Consider the following 18,002-nt stretch of genomic DNA (forward strand, 5'->3'; position numbering starts at 1 on the left):
TGGTAAAGTTGGCAAACCTTTAGCTAACCTCAGCAAGAGAAAAAGAGAGGATTCAATTAAATAAAATTTGAAATGAAAGAAGAGGTGTTACTGATACCACAAATATACAAAGGATTATAGGAGACTACCATGAAAAATTATATGCCAGTGAATTGGACAACCTAGAAGAAATGGATAAATTCCTAGAACCATAAAACCTACTAAGTCTTAATCATAAATAAATAGAAAATCTGAACAGACCAATAATGAGTAAGGGGATTTAATCAATACTTCAAAATCTAACAATCCTAAATAGGATATCAAAGAAGTATCTGTGCTCCCCTGTTCACTACAGCGTTATTCACATATGGGAAGCATATGTGAATATATAGAAACAACCTAGGTGTCCATTGATGGATGAATAGATGAAAAGAATGTTGTATATATACACAATAGAATATTATTCAGCCATGAGAAAGAAGGAAAGTATTATTTGTCACAATCTGGCTGGACCTGTAGGGCAGTATGCTAAGTGAAAAGGACAAATGCTGTTATGGTCTTGTTTATATGTGGAACCTAAAGCTTGAACTCATAGACACAAGGGGAATAGAATAGTGGTTTGGTAGGTGCTGAGGGGTAGGGGAGATGTTGGTTGAAGGGTACAGAATTTCAGTTACAAAATGAATAACTTCTTAGCATCTAAGGTACAGCATGGTGACTATAGTTAACAAGACTGTATTTTATATTTCAGAGTTGCTTTCAGAGTAGAGCTTTAATGTTCTCACCATGAGAACACAGCAAAATTGTAATTCTGTGAGGTGAATGATTTATTAAGTAACCTGATTGTGGTTAATATTTAGCAATACATGCTTATGCCAAATCATCCCATTGTATACTTTAAACTTAAACCATCTTACATGTCAATTATGTTTCAGGAAAGCTGAGGGAAAAAGATTTACTGCATTAAAGGTATACAGTTTCTCCTACAAATGCATAGCCTACAAAATTTTGCTCTTTTGATTTAAGGTAATGTCAAAAAGCCAAAACAGCAGGTCAGCTAGTTCTGCTCAATCCAAACAGTTGCTGGATAAGTACATCAAGTAGGCAGATAATTGGCTGACTCTTGTTTTACCTTTATAGGAAGGAGATGGTCTCTCTCTTATTCAAGCATGAGAATAGCTATTCATACAGGAGCAGTGGTTTTAATCAAGGGAAGATCTCTGTGACATTCACTGCAAGTACGGAAAGAAAGGGCATGAAGTCCCTACCCATCCTGGTTAGCAGTTGTCTCCCTTCTGTTCTCCAGGCAAATTTTAATCCTTTCTTAGGATTTACAGAATCTGTTTTTACATTGATGGTTGACAGTCATTTTACCAGTCCCTGATAGCTGATTTTTAGATCAACTGCCATGATCTCTTCTTTGCTTTGCTGAGAAATAGGCTGTTGGATTAAGGATTAAGGACCAGTAGCTTGGAAGAAAATGTTTTTCTTATTTATCTGCTCCATCTTGGTGTGCTCTAGCTTCGTTTCAGTGGAAAGACATGAAGGCTTTACACATTAACTATGTGCAGTCCAGGCATCTGAGGATGGAACCAACAGCTGACCAGTTCACGGTGTATGTCACAGATGGGAAGCAACGCTCCTTGGAGATACCATTTTACATTATAATCAACCCTACAAATGATGAAGCTCCTGACTTTGTAGTGCAGAATATTACTGTAAGAAAAATATAAGAATTTTCAATTTCTCTTTTATCGTTTTCTGTTTTCATGTAGCGCACTTCACATTGGTTCAAGTGCACTTCACACATTAAGTTGATGAGGGGCAGGGAGGGCTATAATCTATGTTATGTAATGTAATCACTGGAAAAATATTATTCTAATGATAATGATAATAATAATTGCTAACATATAGAATGGCATAGATGCAATTATGGTTGCATATGTATAAGATGGAATACTTACTAGGTTGTGTGTTCTATTTCATGACCTTTGTGTCCTCATATTGAATCCTCTCAATAGGCTTTTAGGGCAATGATATTATTATTGCCATTTAGTAACTGAAAAAATGAGGCTTAAAGAAGTTAACTTAGCGGTCCAAGATCACAGAGCTTGGTAGTAAATGGCACATAGGGGATTTGCACCCAGGCAGCCTGCTGTGTGCCTTTTAACCATGTCCTCTTAACCAATGTTATAAGGGAAAGGACTCTTATTTGCAAATTATAGGCATCTTTTTAATATTGCCAAATGAACTGAATGAAATCTATATAATATGGATATATGAAATGAAAAAATTAATTTTGGCCATTCTTTTTATACATATGCAGGTTTTTAAATGTTTTATATGATACTTGTTGGTTTTATTTAAAAATTCAGACACATAATTAAATGGCCCATAATATCACCCCTCATTTAATATCTGTTGTCTTTTTAAAATTTAATAAATGTATGTGGTTAAAGAAGTTAGAATATTGAGAAACATACACATTGAAATATGAAAGTCTCCTTCAGAAGCCTCTACCATAGTCACTTCCCATCAATTGTTCTTAGTAATTAATTCCACAAAAATACTTTGTGCATGTGCCAGTGATATGTGTGTGTGTATGTGTGTGTATATATATATATACATGCAATTTTTCTGTATGTTTTAAATTACAAACCAAGGATGATCTTATAAAAAACTAATTATGTATACTGGAAATCTTTTCATGTCAGCATGTAATTATTTTGAAACAATCCTATTTTTTATAAATGATTATTTAATTCAGATATATGTATAGAAAATCCTGATTAAATGGATGAGCACAGGCTTTGGGATAAAGGGACTGGGTGTTGCTGTTCAGTAATTGTAGGATCCTGGGTAAGTTATTTCTGTCTATCCTTGTTTCCTCACCTGCAAAAAGTGCATCAAATCTTCCTGAAGGGGCAGCTATGATGTTCAGAACGGTCAAGCACATATACTTGTCATCTTTTTTCTGATACCAGAGCAGATAATGATCTATTTCAAAACCATCATCTTGCCTTGTTTTTCACTACAAATTATCAAATTCTAAATGCAAAAGTCTATATTTGATTTTAATTTTGTACTGAATTTTAACAGTATATGTGAGCCATTTCAGGATGAGATTTAAAAGCCAGCTCCTGCCTTTCCTTTTCCGTTGGCACATGGGTTTCTCTGGAGAGCACTTCAGTAATTATGAGAGAGAAGAAAAAAATCTGTAAAAGATTCCTTCTATACCTACCTCTATTGTCTTGTATCTGCCTAGCATTTTGGGGTTTCTGAAATAATTAGACCACTGGGAAATTGTCCCTTGCTCTTCTCTGAAAGTAATTATGCTTTTTACTTGTGTTTTCCTTAGAGAAGCTGTTGCAGAGTAACAAATATGGAGCCCCATGTGTTATTGGCAGAGCTAGCTTTAAGGTTCAAGTGATTTTTTAAAAGCAGTCATATTTATTTGCTTCCTTGTAAAAAAAAAAAAGGATTTATTTTGTAGATGGTCAAGCTTCCATCAAGTTGTACTGCAACTTGCAAAAAAAAAAATTTGAGGTTTTAGTGTCAGATATCATAATTTATTTCAAACCTGTCTACTACAGAGTTTCTGCATTTTGTATATATTGATCTAGACTTTATAATCTCAATAAAACAAGTGTGTAAAAAATAATCCATATTTTTCCAGCAAAATCTCCAGTTATCTTTTGAACTCATTTTCCATTTTATAAATGAGAAAGGTTGCCATACAGTGAGTCTGGGAGTCCCAAGCCTTCTGAATAAGGATAATTAGAAGATTTTTTTAGATTGCTTTAATAAAGTTCTTGGAGAAAAAGGCAAGTCACCATCACAGATGATGCCATAACATATCACTGTGCATTAAATCATGATACCATCTTAGTCCTTAGTAAAAAGGGCCAGATACAGAAAACTAGTATAATTTTAGTCAAGAATTAGATACAGCAAGTGACTCCCCTTCATGCAAATCCAGTGAAGAGTGGCTGCAGGAAGGCTCTCTTCAAAGTTACCAAGAGAGGCTGAAGAGAAAAGGCATTTTCACAAATCTCAGTCACACGTATCCTTAAGATATTCCTGGTCTCCCACCCTTTTTACTTTTTGTTTATCCATATTTAATAGCACTAAATATTTTCTTCCTTGCTTTATAATTATTAGTGGACAGGCCTTCCCAGTCTCATCTAACTTTGATTCTTTAGAATACTCACATTCTCCACAGCGTGTAGTACAGTGACACTGCAGAGTCTAGATAAGCATCTGTTAAATTTATAGCCTCTTATTATTTAGATCTTGCTGTATTTCAAAATAGGAGAAAGAAATATTTCTTGTTCTGTTTTTGCTGTGAGAAAAAAGAAAATCAAGACAGCTAAATACCACGTCAAGTTCTAAATGACTAGGTACTGCCTGATATGAAAAACATTCAGTTCTTCTTGTGCTTAAAGAATTAGGAAACCTGATTTGGGCTGTGGGTTAGTTCAGGAAAATTAAAGGTGTGAGGATTGGAAAGGGATGAGGGACCAAATGTAACATACATACTATTACGCTTCCAGAGCATCCTTCTTGATTGTTGTTGATTGCAGTTGAAAAAAAGAAATTTTCACTGCAATGGCAAAAATTAACAACACAAATATCCTCAGTGTGTACTGTAGATATTTCTGTCATTTCTTAAACAAGCACAAAAATTGTGAAAACAGCAAAGTACAAGGGTTAAAATAATAGATTAGGATCTGAAAGTGAGGGGTCTCCACAGTTTTACAATGAACTCTGTGACTTCCAGAAAGCAAGCATCCTATTTGTTACTTTTTCCTACCTTTGAATTATATATATTTATCCTTTATATTTGTATATATGATGTATATATGTGTATATTATATATATGTATATATATTATATATATGTCTGATCATATGTGTATATATATCCTTTGTCCTTCATGGAAATGAAGAAAGTGCTTTGAAATCTTTGGGAAAAATGTGAGAAAATAGATTTAGTTTTTCTTCTGAGTTCTTTTTAGAACTCATTATATACAGATTCCATGGAAAATTTGCAATAGAATATCTTAAAATTATTTATTTTGAGCAATTTTTCAGAAAAAAGACAAGTCTCTTTCACACAGATGTTCATTGCATGCAGCTGACTTTTCTAACTTGTTTTCATCAGGTATGTGAGGGCCAGAGGAAAGAACTGGATTCTTCCGTCATCAGTGCTGTTGACCTGGATGTCCCCAAGGACCCTCTGCTACTCAGCATCGCTCACAAACCACGCCATGGTATCCTCATCAATGGGGTATTTAGCAAAGGCTTTCCTCAGTATAAGCAGCCAGCCAGCCTTGGCCAGAAGCATGAACTTGTTCACAACTTTTCCATGGACCTTCTCAAGAATGGTATATCATGTTTCACTTCTATTCATTTGTTGTTGTTGATTTAATAACTTAACCCACAAAAGAAAATAATGAATCACAGAAATAGGAAGTGAAGAAATAGCATTCACCTCCTTTATTCATTTATCCTGTAAGGATTGTTTCTGGACTCTGGATTAGTGTAGGGCATGAAGCCCCAGCTAGAGATTTACTTTTAGAGCATGAAAAAATATATATGTATATATATTTGTGATTTTTGATATTTTAGCTGAAATTTTTGATGTTGTGACAAACATTCCTTTTTAAATATATTGACACCAGGGAACTAAATTTGAAGAGATTTGTCTGCCAAAATTTCCACATTTGAAACAAATACAGAACCACATATAATAACGCATAATTCTCTCTTTAAAGAAATCACACATTGGAATAGCAGCCTGAATTACTTTTTATTTACTCTTTGCAAAAATACTTCTAAATATCTGAGACAAGTTCATGGTTCTAGAATCACTGCCTGCTTTCAACTCTCCTTCCTGCCTCCATGTACTGCGTTCCTCCAACCTGCAGGGTCCTTCCCCTCCTTTGCTGGGTCAGCCAACACTGTACCTTCACAACCAATTTATTATTGACCTCTCCCCTGGGGCCCACCCAAATACTCCAAACCATTTCTTCTCTGTGTTTGCATCACGTTAGCATTTATTCAACATTTTTGCTACTGTCCTTTAATGTTTCCTATCCCCAATTAGAGTATAAGCATTCTGCCCCCAAAGTTTATTTTGCAGAAGTTGCACAACATCACCTCATGTTTGAATTTGAGAAACTCTTCATGTATTTCTCAGTATATCAATTGCAAATAAATGAATTCTGGAGCATAAATGATAATATTACCAAATCAATAACCACGTGTAGGAAACAATATAATAAATTGTTATGGGTTTTTTTCAAGTTTAAGACAAAGTAAAAAAGGAATGATAATTCAAATTTTACTTTCAAGAAATTCAGTTTCTTAAAAATAACATTTGTTGGTTATTATTTGGTTAAAAAGTATTACAAGCATATTGTGTGAAGTTTGCAGTGTACAATAATTTGAAGAAACAATAAATATTATTCACATGAATTAATACTTTGGTGATATTCTCAGAGGCTGGATTTTCACCTCTATTTTATTTTTGTTGGGTTTAGTGGATATTTGTATATCTTGTATCTAATTTGAAAAAAATGTCTGCTCAAATCTTTTATCCATTTTGTATTTGGTTTAATTGTGTTTTATTATTGAGTCATAAGAGTTCTTAACATATTCTATTCTTTTTCAAGTCTGCTTTGGCTATTCTGGGTCTCTTGCATTTCCATATGATTGCTATGTAGGTTTTAAAAAAATAATTTTATATTTGATTTTGATTCATCTAAAATGTATTTTGGTTGTTGGCTTGAGGTAAGGATCTAACTTAATCCTCCTCAAGTAATGAACTAATTTTCTATTTCCTTTAGAGACACCAAAACTATTGTTCTCATGCAGTTTATTAAATAATATATCCTTTCCTCACTGATTTTAAATAAGACCCTTATCAAATACCAAAGGGTTTAAGTAGGATTTTTTTTTTGGTATCATTGATCTACAATTACATGAAGAACATTATGTTTACTAGGCTCCCTCCTTCATCAAGTGCCCCCCACAAACTCCATTACAGTTACTGTCCATCAACATAGTAAGATGCTGTAGAATCACTACTTGTCTTCTCTGTGTTGTACAGCCTGCCCCATGCCCCCCTCTACATTGTACATGCTAATCATAACACCCCCTTTCTTTTTCCCCGCCCTTGTCCCTCCCTTCCCACCCATTCTCCCCAGTCCCTTTCCCTTTGGTAACTGTTAGTCCATTCTTGGGTTCTGTGATTCTGCTGCTGTTTTGTTCTTTCAGTTTTTCTTTGTTGTTATACTCCACATATGAGTGAAATCATTTGGTACTTGTCTTTCTCTACCTGGCTTATTTCACTGAGCATAATACCCTCTAGCTCCATTCATGTTGTTGCAAATGGTAGGATTTGTTTTCTTCTTATGGCTGAATAATATTCCATTGTGTATATGTACCACATCTTCTTTATCCATTCATCTACTGATGGACACTTAGGTTGCTTCCAGTTCTTGACTATTATAAATAGTGCTGTGATAAACATAGGGGTGCATCTGTCTTTTTCAAACTGGGCTCCTGCATTCTTTGGGTAAATTCCTAGAAGTGGAATTCCTGGGTCAAATGGTATTTCTATTTTGAGCTTTTTGAGGAACCTCCATACTGCTTTCCACAATGGTTGAACTAATTTACATTCCCACCAGCAGTGTAGGAGGGTTCTCCTTTCTCCACAAACTCGCCAACATTTGTTGTTGTTTGTCTTTTGGATGTTGGCCATCCTAACTGGTGTGAGGTGATATCTCATTGTGGTTTTAATTTGCATTTCTCTGATGACAAGCAATGTGGAGCATCTTTTCATGTGCCTGTTGGCCATCTGAATTTCTTCTTTGGAGAACTGTCTGTTCAGCTCCTCTGCCCATTTTTTAATTGGATTATTTGCTTTTTGTTTGTTGAGGTGCGTGAGCTCTCTATATATTTCGGATGCCAACCCTTTATTGGATCTGTCATTTATGAGTATATTCTCCCATACTGTAGGATACCTTTTTGTCTATTGATGGTGTTCTTTGCTTTACAGAAGCTTTTCAGCTTGATATAGTCCCACTTGTTCATTTTTGCTTTTGTTTCCCTTGCCCAGGGAGATATGTTCATGAAGAAGTTGCTCGTGTTTATGTCCAAGAGATTTCTGTCTATGTTTTTTTCTAAGAGTTTTATGGTTTTATGACTTACATTCAGGTCTTTGATCCATTCTGAATTTATTTATGTGTATGGGGTTAGACAATGGTCCAGTTTCATTCTCTTACATGTAGCTGTCCAGTTTTGCCATCACCAACTGTTGAAGAGGCTGTCTTTTCCCCACTGTATGTCCATGGCTCCCTTATCATATATTAATTGACCATATATGTTTGGGTTAATGTCTGGAGTCTCTATTCTGTTCCACTGGTCTGTGGCTTTGTTTTTGTGCCAGGGCCTAATTGTCTTGATTACTGTGGCTTTGTAGTAGAGCTTGTAGTTGGGAAGTGAGATCCCCCGCACTTTATTCTTCCTTCTCAGGATTGCTTTGGCTGTTCAGGGTCTTTGGTGGTTCCATGTGAATTTTTGAACTATTTTTTCAGGTTCATTGAATAATGCTGTTGGTAATTTGATAGGAATTGCATTGAATCTGTATACTGCTTTGGGCAGGATGGCCATTTTGACTATATTAATTCTTCCTAGCCAAGAGCATGGGATGAGTTTCCATTTGTTAGTGTCTTCTTTAATTTCTCTTAAGAGTGTCCTGTAGTTTTCAGGGTATAGGTCTTTCACTTCCTTGGTTAGGTTTATTCCTAGGTATTTTATTCTTTTTGATGCCATTGTGAATGGAATTGTTTTCCTGATTTCTCTTTCTATTAGTTCATCATTAGTGTATAGGAAAGCCACAGATTTCTGTGTATTAATTTTGTATCCTGCAATAAGTAGGAATTTTTAATGAATGAAGAACACACTCTTAACTGCATACAAGAGTTTAATTTCACCCTCTTACACTGATTAATGAACTCTTGCTAATACCAGTGCCTTGGAAGTTAAAACAGATGATCTGTGACATGTTTTGGAATGGCTTAGTCCTAAGAAAGATATACTTTTTCTTTTTGTTCTCTTCTTCCAGGAATGAGTTTGACATATGTGCATGATGGCACAGAGAGCCTTGTTGATGACTTTAAAATCCAGTTGTCAGATGGGAAACATAAGATACTTAAAACCATTTCAGTAGAGGTCACCCCAGTTAATGATGAGAAGCCCACGCTGAGCAAGTAAGCGACCTGAAAATAATTCCTGGAAGAGTCTCCATAAAATCTGAGCTTTGAAGTCTTGATATACCTCTTGTCTTCTCCCAGAATTCATTCTATTATTTTTCCCTTCCTGCATCTTCAGTCTCTCCCTTTTTATTCCTTCTGTGGACAAGACCCAGGGATATCATTAGAGACTAAGAGAGCAAATACTGGAGCCAGCCTGCCTTAGTTCAGCCACTTAGCAGTGGTGTGACCTTGAATATGTCACTTAACCTCTCTCTACCTCTTTGTTAACCACTTTGTAAATGGGAATAATACCAGTATCCTCTTCAGGGGATTGTTGCAAGGATTAAATGATTTAAAATATGTAAAAATGCTCAAAAGAGTGGCTAGTACATAGTGAATATTAGCTATTATCATTATTGCAAGCAGGTATCTTTGTTCTCAGACTAAAAAGATGACCCAGTCCCTCACTCATTTCAGTGTCAAACTATTTGGCAGATTAGCTTGTGCTTGCTTTGTCCATTTCTGTCCACTGTCTCCAACCTCCTGCACTTGACCAAAGCTGCCCCTTTACAAGTTACCCTTGGCTTTCCCACCAAATCTAATGGCTCTTTTCATCTTGCTGGGCCCTGTTAAAGCAGTAGACATCATTTGTTTCCCAATCCTTTTAGATGCTGTAGTAGGTGCTTTTGCTTGCCTGGGTCACATCCCCTCAGCCCTCCTCTGACTGTGGCGGTGTTTGTGGTAGACCAGACCATGCACACTGTCAGTGTCCCACCTCAAGTGCCCATAGGGGTCTCTCCACTTTTGTGCCTCCAGGCTTTCTTTGAAGGAGCAGTGACTCATTCAGCCCAGCAGAAAACATTCTGAGACCAGCCTTCAACCTATGGCAGCTGGTGGATAAAATAAATATCCCAGGCTCTCCACCTTCAGAAGCCCAATCTCAGGCATATTTTATATGGTTCTTCCAATCCTGCTAGCATTGAGCCCGAAAGCAGTAAAAACACCCTTTGTTGCCTTTTCCTCCTTCCTGGTCTCACTGCTTACCCCTCTCTCTTGCTTCCTGGCAGCACCTCCCAAATAAATTACAGGCACCCCAGTCCTTGTCCCAGGGTGTCTTTCAGGCTAACCCAGACTATGACACACTTTCTTCTCTCTTAGCCTCTCCAACATGTAATTCTGACACTTTCTTCCTACCAAGGTCCTTATCTTTGTCATCATACTGACTTCCTATTTTGATCAATCTGCTTCTGTTAATGACACCACTAATATCCATAAGCCCCCACCCAACTGAATCATTCACTTTTGAGAATAATGGGATTAATATTCTCAAGTAAGGAGGTGGGCAAAAGTCACCTCCTTCTGCCAGGGAAGGTGTCAGTCCTGGGTAGGCAAGAAACTCACCCAGTAGAAGAGGTTAGAACTGAGATCTTTGGGCTCTGGCTTCTCAGCTGAGGAGTGGAAGGCCGTTGAGTGCCAGTTGGTGCTACTTAAATGTCCTATATCTAAATCCCAAGGGAACTTCTGAGTTTTTCTCAGAAACAAAGCTGTCAAGTTGGGTAGAGTTAGGCCATAGGTGATGACCAAAACCGGGAGCTAGAAACACAGGTGAGAAGAAATGCTTGCTCACTTTGGTGAGACTGGGGAAAATGGCCACATTGGCTTAGCAGCCCCACCATAACGGACCTGCGAAACCTTGGCAGCAGCGTCTAGTAGAGGGCTGTCCCAGCCCTTCCTTTAGAGTGCTGGGAGCAGACCTGGCACTGCAGCCCTTGGAAATGATTAATTGCTGTGAAGAGAACACCAGCCACCCAGCCCATTACCAGGGAGAGGGAGAGTAACGTAGAAGGCCACGGATTACCTAAATGTCACCAACTCGTAACTGCATTTCATGACAGGTACCAGACACCTGTGGGTAAGTCATTTAATCTCTAAGTAAATTCTGTCTGTAAAATCAGGATGGTAATACCGGCCCACTGACTACCTGGAGCTGTTTTATTAAATGAAATCTTTGAAACAAAAACATTGAATAAAATAAGTTGTAACATAAAATGGTAAGTTCTATCCATATAAATAATTAGAAGTATGTAGTTACTTCATACTGTGTTCACTATTGCTAATTGTCTTATACTTTCAAGTGCAAAGTGAAATGAACATCTGTTTTACAAGACTGACTCATCTTTTTAATTCTTGGGATACTGAGTCTCCTTCCCTAGTTATTGAATATTGGGAACTGTAATGGTCATTATGAACGTCCCCTGCTAAAGTGATATCTTCTATTTTCGTATCAACCTGGACATTTTCCTTTTCTCAGGGCGGCTGAAATTACAGTGAATATGGGTGAGACTCGTATTATTTCTAGTGCTGTTCTTTCAGCCATAGATGAAGACTCACCCAGGGAGAAGATTCACTATTTATTTGAAAAGCTTCCTCAAAATGGGCAACTTCAGCTTAAGGTTAGTAGCCTTTTGATGTTTATTTTCCAAGACTAATATAACAGGTGTAAACTTTCTCAATACGTGGATTTCTATCACTGAGTTTATTTCCTCATAGTTATATTTTGCCCAGAAGTAGAAAATTCATTTTCCTAGTTTGGAGTGAACTCACACTATTCTAAGTTTTCTTACTCAGGATAAATTCAACCAATATTAAGGTGCTTTCATTGTTCCCTCCCCCAGTGAGGTTGTACCTATAATTTGGGGGAGGGAATTACTGGGGTAAAGTAAGTTGTCTAGGTTCTAGTGAGAATCAGGCATCCTTTGAAATAACTTCATTCATCTTCATTTAATAAGCCCAAATTAAAAAAAGGAAAACCTCCATTTTTAGAGCAGTGGATATCAACAAGCTGATTCTAAAGTTTCTATGGAGGCAAAATAACCAGCACCATACTGATGGGGAAAAAGTTGAAGGACTGATAGTACCTGACTTTTAGACTTGATTAAGCTACAGTAATCCAGACAGTGTGGGTTTGGTGAAAGAACAGACAAATAGATCAATGGAATGTAATGGAGAACTCAGAAACTAACCCTCTTAAATATAGACAATTGATGTCTGACAAGCAGAGGAGATGCAATGGAGAAAAGATAGTCTTTTAACAAGTCTTGCTCACCAGTCTGATTCATATTGTGTGCATGATGCCTGAGGATTAGCCCAGCACAAATTATAGATCAGTCACTTGAGTAATCCATCAAAATGTTTATTTGAATGGCAGATTAAGGCTAGCAACAATGACCCACCATCCCCAGTGTGATTATTTGACTGAATGTTTAACTTTTAATGTAATGTAGACACAGTCCTAGAAAAGCAGCAAGGATTCATTCTGTGTGAAACAGTTTGATTGTCTTAGACTGTAGGCACCATAGAGAATCAGAGTGAAGAGCAATCACTGATTTAAATTGAGGTACAGCTGTGTCCTGATTTCATTTCAGGGAGTAATGAAGCAGAAGTGCAGTGAGAGCTCACACATTTGGGTGGCATGGAAACAGAAGTGTTTTGGGTATGTGAAAATCCAGATGGGCTCAGGTTCCCAGTATGTCACCACATAGTTCTGCCCCAGTTCCTTAGGTGTACCCCAAGTCTCTCTAAGACCAGAGACCAGGTCTTCATGCCTCCCAGACTTTCTCAAGGGTTCTTGTTTTCTTGTTGACTTTCCTTAGTTTTCCCCTCCTTGATTCTGACTCTTATTTTCTTCCTCTTCTGGGGTTTGCAAATGCTTTCGTCAAGTCAAAGCTTGAGTTTGGGAGAGCAACTGGGGAATTAGATGGAGATGAGGGACAGCAAAAGATATCTTCTGTATTTACTTTCTGGATGACGATTACAAAGGAAACAAGTTAAATAGAATTGCAGGTTGCCCACTTTAGAACCTGAGGAGAATCTCCTTTAAAAATTAAACTTGCAAACAGATCTAATGATGGAAATAAACAATGAGCTTAATTATTACAAAATAATTAACTTTCACCCAGTGAGCACTGGGACAGAAATAACTGTGTACAAACATCAGATGGGCAAGAATTATTAAAGGGGAGGAAACTTTTTCAAATAGGATGACCTAAAGGAAGTGGTAACACACAGAAGGGAGAGGAGGGCAAAGCATTTTTGCCAGGAACTGGAAGTCTGTGAATAATGTGTCAAGGGAAATAAAAAATGAATGATTTAAATTACTATTTTAGTCTCTTAAATCAGACAGGGAAAGGTAGTCTCAAAAAAGAGAATATTGTGTAGTAAATTTTTAAGATGAAATTTTTCTTGGATTATGTCAAATGACTTTTACAAGCTGTTCTTAGGGAAAGCTATATATCTTAAGAGAATAACAATAGAAATCTTAATCAGATATAGGTTTATTATTATCATATTTTCTAATACTCTCTGTTATCAGCCCCCACACTCAGTATAAGAACTCTTTTCATTGAAAATGCCACAATTTCAGCACTTAGTACTGTACAGAATATATGCCTAACTGATGCTAGCTTGTATTTAGAAGATTCTAAAAAAAAATAATATATAATATCTACAGGGTTTTTTTTTTTGCTGACTCATTATATAAATGTAGGGAGTATTAAGGTCTTGATAATTTTCTTTGGGTTTTGCTAAGGCTGAAAAGTGTATGGGGAGTAAATACATCTCTTTTATTTTTGTTTTCACTACTTTGGATAAGCCCAGTGGCAAACCAGTTTGAATAGATAGGTTTGATTAGAATGATATAAACTGGAAAAAAAGGAAAAGCCAAATGAAACACATTTAATTTTTAAAGAAGCAATTCCGTAAGCTCAGTTACCCACCTGCTCTCATTAATTGGAATATTTAATCAGCTACGATTGCTTGTGATAAATACCTTGGAAATAGCACTGCTGCTGAATTACCACATGACTTTGTCAAAAATCCTTTGGTTGGAGCTCGTTTTTTTTTTAAAGTCTTACATTGTTTTAATATATTTCTTTGAAAGGAAAAATGTAAGGTTAAATGGCATAAAATTGAATCCGGAGTTTCCCTGAAATACCATTTGTACTGGAGATTTTTAGGGGATATGGAACACGTCCATTAACACAGCTTGGAAAAAAACAAATGAGCCATGGGCAGCTGACTAATTCTGGCACTTTTCAGATAGGGAGGGACTGGGTCCCTCTCTACCCTGGCATGAAATGCACTCAGGAGGAAGTGGATCTGAACTTGCTGAGATACACACATACTGGGGCAGTGGACTCCCAGGACCAAGACAGCTTCGCCTTCTACCTCTGGGACGGTGACAACAAGTCACCAGTATTTGACTGTCACATCACCATCAAGGATACGGGAAAAGGTAAAAGCAGTTTTGCCAAGGTTAATTGGGATCAACTTTCCAACCAGAAATGACCTGGTGTAAGCACTCAAGGGTTGACTCCTTCCTTCTCCCCTCTTTCCTTCCCTCCCATCCTGCTTCTCTTGTTTCCTTTTTTTTCCTTCTACCTTTTATACCTGAAAGCCTATCATTTATGATTTGTTCCTTTAACTCCTCACCTACTTTGCCTGGAGTCTATGAGATTTGTGAGAGTAGCCAACCCATTCTCCACTTTCAGTAGTTCCAAAGCCTACTGGAAATCCAGTCTTGCCCACAGGAGGCTGCACAGGTTATGTTACCCATATGGGCTTTTCCCTTTAAGTAAAACTGTACTGAATCAGTGTGATAAATCCAGTTTTATCTTTAGGCAGCGAATTATTACTTGAAAATGGAGTTGCCAAGGAAAGCTATTTCCAATATAATAATAAAAAAGGAAATAAAAATAAATACATTTTAAAATAAGAAATGATAAAAAAGAACTTTGTCATTGAAAATGTTGGACAGTTGCTCTTTTCACTTTGAAAATGTTAATACAAACTCCTTAGGGACAAGAGAGAATACTATAAGATAATAAGCTTCTCTTGAATTAATTAAGCAGACCCATTTGTATAACAGGACTCAACATCATATAAATGGTGGAAGGAGGAGGCAAAAAAAAATACTGGAAGGGAAGCTCAGAAATGGATAGTATAAGCCCTTAATGCCTACCTGTGGCTACCCCATAATTTTGTTTATAGCATATGTGAGGTAAGATAATATCTCGTTTATGTACATAGTCCCAGAATCTATATATTCCCAGGGCCAAGCATAGTCTTAGATCCTCAATACATGCTTTATTAACTGAATGCTTCCTTTTTGCCTTGGCTACCAGGAAGCTCATAGCTAAGTTAGATGGTCAAGTACAGTAAAAAATCTTATTTTATGTGTGTGCTGGAATTATAATTGTCCTGAATTATAAAAAAAAAATTTAAGTCAGCTTTGTTGATTTTGAGATGTTTATTTGGGGCTGTAAAATAATATATTTTATTTGGTTGCTTCCTGTTGTAAAATATGTTCTTTAAAGATATCTCATAAGTGACTCTCAGATAAGCTAGATTCACAGTACACACAATATAGCAAGAGTAAGACTATATTCATCATAAGTGTATATTCAGACCAAAGGTAATACAAATAATATATTAGGTTGGACAACTAATGTATTAGGGTGGGCTGTCTTTTCATTGGCTAAGTGCAGTGCATTCTCTGGGCTTAATGAGAGTTCTGTTCCACATAGCCAGCTGGAAATTGTTTCTAGCTAGGGTATCTTTCATCTCTAAAGTCACTTTGGAAGTGAGATGTGATGAAAAATTAGAAGTGTTCCTGGGTAAGGCTTGAAACTAGGGTACCTGTCTTCTACACATCCTGGTGACTGAATGGCAGTCACACGCCACATTAAGAGAGTCTGAGCAATAGAAACTCTAAAGGTGCACCTGGCGGAGGTGCCCAGAAAAGGACATGAGCCTGGAGAGCACCCCATCAGTCTCTGCTACAACTGATATGTGATTATTTTCTAGAAGTATTTATGAACGCTTATATCAAGTGTTTATATTAACCTATGAACATTTTCTGAAATTCCAAATTCCTTCCCTTTGTTTCTTCTTGAACTTTTTTTTTATATATACAGTGTTGTATTTTTTCTTTAACCTAGCATGAATTTCCTTAGGTTACAGCACACCTTTATAACCATAATTGTTCATCTCTAAATAAAACTACACTGAATTAATTAGACTAAACCATAACCCTAATATTGATTATTTCCACTTGGGAGCTATTATAAATAACATCAGGCCTTGCAACTGTGTGGTGTCTTCTGATGCGCACAGGTGCAGAGATGATGTGGAGGGTTTTCGGAGTTTAGGAGGACATCGCCCTAAGCCCTACGGTGCAGTCGTGTTGCTGAAACCTTGCGCTGAGGCAAACCCAGAGGCTCTTCCTTCCCTCAGATGGACCTTCCGGTCTTGGTGGAACCTCTTGTGGCTATGTTTGTTTCCCCAGCTCTGTCCATTCTTCGTACTTCCTTAACATATTCATCTTCACTCCCTTGAGTCAAGCCCCATCAGGGGCTCAGGTTTTGATTAAAAGGTAGGATAGTCTTTGGTTCTACATCAGACTAAAGTTGGATAGCATTCTGAGTTAAAAGCATAGATAACAAAAAAGGAATTTGATTGTTGAGAACAGGGTTTCCCAGTCTTGGCACTGTGGACCTATCGGGATAATAATTCTCTGTTGTAATGGACTTTCTTATGCATCGTTCAACATTTAGTAGCATCTCTGGCCTCTACTTACTAGAAGTCAGTAGCAACCCCCACTTCTGACAACCAAAAATGTCTCCAGACACTTCCAGATATCCCCGGGTGACAAAAATCACTGCTTGTTGAGAATCACTGTTCTAAAGTTATATTTCCTTGATGTTTTGTTCTCAGTTTTTGTTTCCTCGTGGGGCTGGATATCTTTTCAAAATTTTGACCATTTGTACTTTTAAATTTAGAAAAGGTTTGGCATTTACTTCACACCCTTTTGGATGTATACCCTTTTAGTGTTGGTTTTAGTCCCTACATATTTAGAGAGAGGAAGCAAAATAATATAGTGTTTAAGTTTGTGCTCTTGAGTCAGATGGCTTGAGAACGCATTCTAGCTCCCCTTTTATTAGCTGTGTAATCACCAGCAAGTTAGCTAGCATTTCTCCACCTTAGCTTCCTCGTTTGTAACCTGGGAGATAGGATAATACACACTGTTGGCAAGTGAAAGTGCTGATGTGAAAATGTAAGAATCCTGGGCCCTGGGCCTGACACAGAGTAGAAGCGCAGAGTAGTTATCCTTTTTAAAATGAACCTCAGGAGAGCAATACTGGATTATAATCCTCAGTTGGTGAGACACTGGGTCATTGATCCACATGTGGCCCACTTTTGCTTCACTCATTCATACACTCATTCATGCATTCTTTTAAAAATACATAATAAACACCTGTGCGACCACCATAGTTCAAGGACTGGAATATTAACATAAACAAACATCTACCTATGTGCTCTTCCTGTCCTCCAGAGAGAACTACCACCCTGAGTTTGTGTTAAGTTTCTTACTTTTGCATGTGGTTTTCTGGGACTTGATCATCCAACTAACAGATGTGAATAAGCTACATCTGTGGTGTGGCAAGTAGCTGTAGTCCATTCATGTTGCTACTGTATCATATTCAGCTGTTTGAAGAGAGCACAGTTTGCTTATACACTTACCTTTTGAAATAGCCTTTGGGTGGTCTCCAGTGCTCCCAATTACAAACACTGCTGCAATGGCCATTCTGGAACACGTCTCCTGGGGCACATGTTTCTCTCCAGTACACAGCTGAGTGAACTCAATGGGTCAAGGCATATGTGAATATTCAACTCTTTACACAATAATGCTAAATTGTGTACC

At 37.2% G+C, this 18,002-nt stretch overlaps 1 protein-coding gene across 9 annotated transcripts in view; it reads left to right on the top strand.

Annotated features, from left to right (window-relative positions):
* The window catches only part of FREM1 (FRAS1 related extracellular matrix 1), a 156,291-nt gene that overhangs the window by 87,512 nt on the left and 50,777 nt on the right, over nt 1-18,002 (top strand). For all 9 annotated transcript variants that reach the window (XM_073228485.1, XM_073228492.1, XM_073228491.1 and 6 more), the window contains 5 exons: nt 1,501-1,697; nt 5,143-5,365; nt 9,112-9,256; nt 11,553-11,694; nt 14,339-14,534. In XM_073228485.1, coding sequence (XP_073084586.1) covers nt 1,501-1,697; nt 5,143-5,365; nt 9,112-9,256; nt 11,553-11,694; nt 14,339-14,534 — 903 coding nt within the window. The remainder of the gene's footprint in view (nt 1-1,500; nt 1,698-5,142; nt 5,366-9,111; nt 9,257-11,552; nt 11,695-14,338; nt 14,535-18,002) is intronic.

Source organism: Manis javanica, chromosome 2, assembly GCF_040802235.1.
Source record: "Manis javanica isolate MJ-LG chromosome 2, MJ_LKY, whole genome shotgun sequence".
Lineage (NCBI taxonomy): Eukaryota > Metazoa > Chordata > Mammalia > Pholidota > Manidae > Manis > Manis javanica.